At 44.1% G+C, this 2,028-nt stretch overlaps 1 protein-coding gene across 1 annotated transcript; it reads left to right on the forward strand.

Moving 5' to 3' along the window:
• Positions 1-234: 234 nt before the first annotated feature.
• LOC137618888 (uncharacterized) lies at positions 235-681 on the forward strand. Its single transcript, XM_068349092.1, has one exon. It carries the CDS (start codon positions 235-237, stop codon positions 679-681), a length of 447 nt encoding a protein of 148 aa, XP_068205193.1.
• The last annotated feature ends 1,347 nt before the right edge of the window (positions 682-2,028 follow it).

Genomic DNA, 2,028 nt, shown 5'->3' on the forward strand with positions numbered 1-2,028 from the left:
ACTGTAATAACCAATGAAGGCTACTTATTTCTTTTTTATGTATCCAAGTTTTCATGCCAGTATGGTGTGAATTGGTAATAGTGACTGCTGGTGTTTGTATACTTGCTTGGCAACATTGAGTCTCTAACACTGTACCGGCTTGGCCAACACCTTGCCACAACTTTAAGCCGAATAAAGCCAACGTTCTAGCAACTGTGTTTGGTATTCCACAATTTATTTGGCTTAATATTCACCATGCACAAGTTTCTGAGGCCCAGCCCGATTGACGTGGACCCAGAATTAGCCGATGTGGAGGACAAATCGGTTATGTGGCATGATAACTTTGAGGCGTTCTGTGCGGCCATCAACCTGGACTTAAATCAAGATAAGTTGGCCTTGCTTTTTGCTCACATATCTTGTAAACTGTTAAAGATAATTAAAAGTGCCACATCATATGCCACTGCCATAAGCCTGTTGAAGGCTAGATTTGTGAAACAAAAAAGTGAGGTGTTTGCCATATACAAAATAGCCACCTGCAAGCAACAGAGTGGCGAGACTCTAGATACTTTTTTGGATAGCCTCAAAGGTCTGGCCTTGGAATGTAGCTTCATTGATTGTACAGCCGCTCAGGCTGAAGAACTGGCCATCAGAGATTCATATATCATGGGTATGGCATCTAATGCAATCAGACAAGACTGTTAGAGAACTTATCCTTGGACTTATCCACAGCTGTGAAACAAGCCTGTGCACTGGAAATGGCTCTACTGCATTCGGCGTCTTATGCAAGTGAAACTAATACCACAATGGCAGCATTGATAGATAAACAGGCAAAACCCGAAATGTATCCCAACAGTTTTCTGATCGAAATGAGTGACTCCCCGAATCCAAGTGAGTGTGCTGACGCCGTCAGCGGTCGGAGGTGCTTCTTTTGTGGAGGATCCCTACATCCCAGAGCCCACTGCCCAGCCAAGAAAGCCTCGTGTTCCAACTGTCAGAAGGTGGGTCATTATGCTCATGTCTGCAAGTTACAAAGAAAACAATGGAATAATAATGGTGAATCAACTAAATCTAATCTTGTAGCTGGAATAATCCCAGACAACCTCCCACCGTCCATCCCTGCTTCCATAACGGGCCACTGTCGCTGCAGCTTCTCCTGCACTACGAAGTGTTTAGAGACCTGTCCTACCTGTAGAACTGAATGGAGGCTAAGCTCTTGATGGGCTGGTCGACACTTTAGCATTTAAAAGCATAATAGATGACAAAGTAGCTAGGGCTATGAACTCAGTGACTTGTTTTTCAGCCTGCATCATAACCATGGCTAATGCTAAACAGACAATGAAACTTAACAAGTGTTGCAGTTACGATTTAACCGTAAGTGGAAGAGGTACCCTGAGTTCTGTCTGCACTTGATGGATGATTGTGTGGCTTCAGTCGTTTTGGGATATGACTTCCTACAGTTACACAAGCAAGTCAGCGTACACTTTGGTGGGACGCTACCACCTTTGGAGCTAGGCATCCAGTCACCTTGTGCTCTGATTGCGGCTCAAATTTAAGCGCCAGCCATCTTCGACAATCTGTCAGTCGACTGTCACCCGATACAGGTGAAATCCAGAAGTTATTCCAAAGAGGACTCTGAGTTCATCAAGAAAAAATAAAAAGGCTGCTAGAGGAGGGCATCATCACACCGAGTCGCAGTTCGTTGAGAGCTCAAGTGGTAGTTGTCGATCAGTGTGATAAGAAAAGATTGGTCATAGATTACTCTCAAACCATTAACAGATTCACCAACCTAATTGCTTATCTTGTTCCTGGGATCACCGAGATGATTGAGAAAATTATTACTTACCGCTACTTCAGCTCTATAGACTTGAAGGCAGCATATCATCAAATACCATTGAGCATGGCTGATCGGAAATACACAGCGTTCAAAGCAGTTGGAAGGCTGTTCGAATTCACGGGTTTGCCTTTCGGAGTAATCAACGGGGCTACCTGCTTTCAGCAAGTTCTCGACGAAATTATTGGTAAGGAGCAACTAAAGGGTACGTTCGCCTA

The sequence above is a fragment of the Palaemon carinicauda genome, chromosome 25, assembly GCF_036898095.1.
Source record: "Palaemon carinicauda isolate YSFRI2023 chromosome 25, ASM3689809v2, whole genome shotgun sequence".
NCBI lineage: Eukaryota > Metazoa > Arthropoda > Malacostraca > Decapoda > Palaemonidae > Palaemon > Palaemon carinicauda.

Excerpts from the sequence above, each read along its gene's own strand:
- LOC137618888 (XM_068349092.1), top strand. The coding sequence starts at position 235 with ATGCACAAGTTTCTGAGGCCCAGCCCGATTGACGTGGACCCAGAATTA.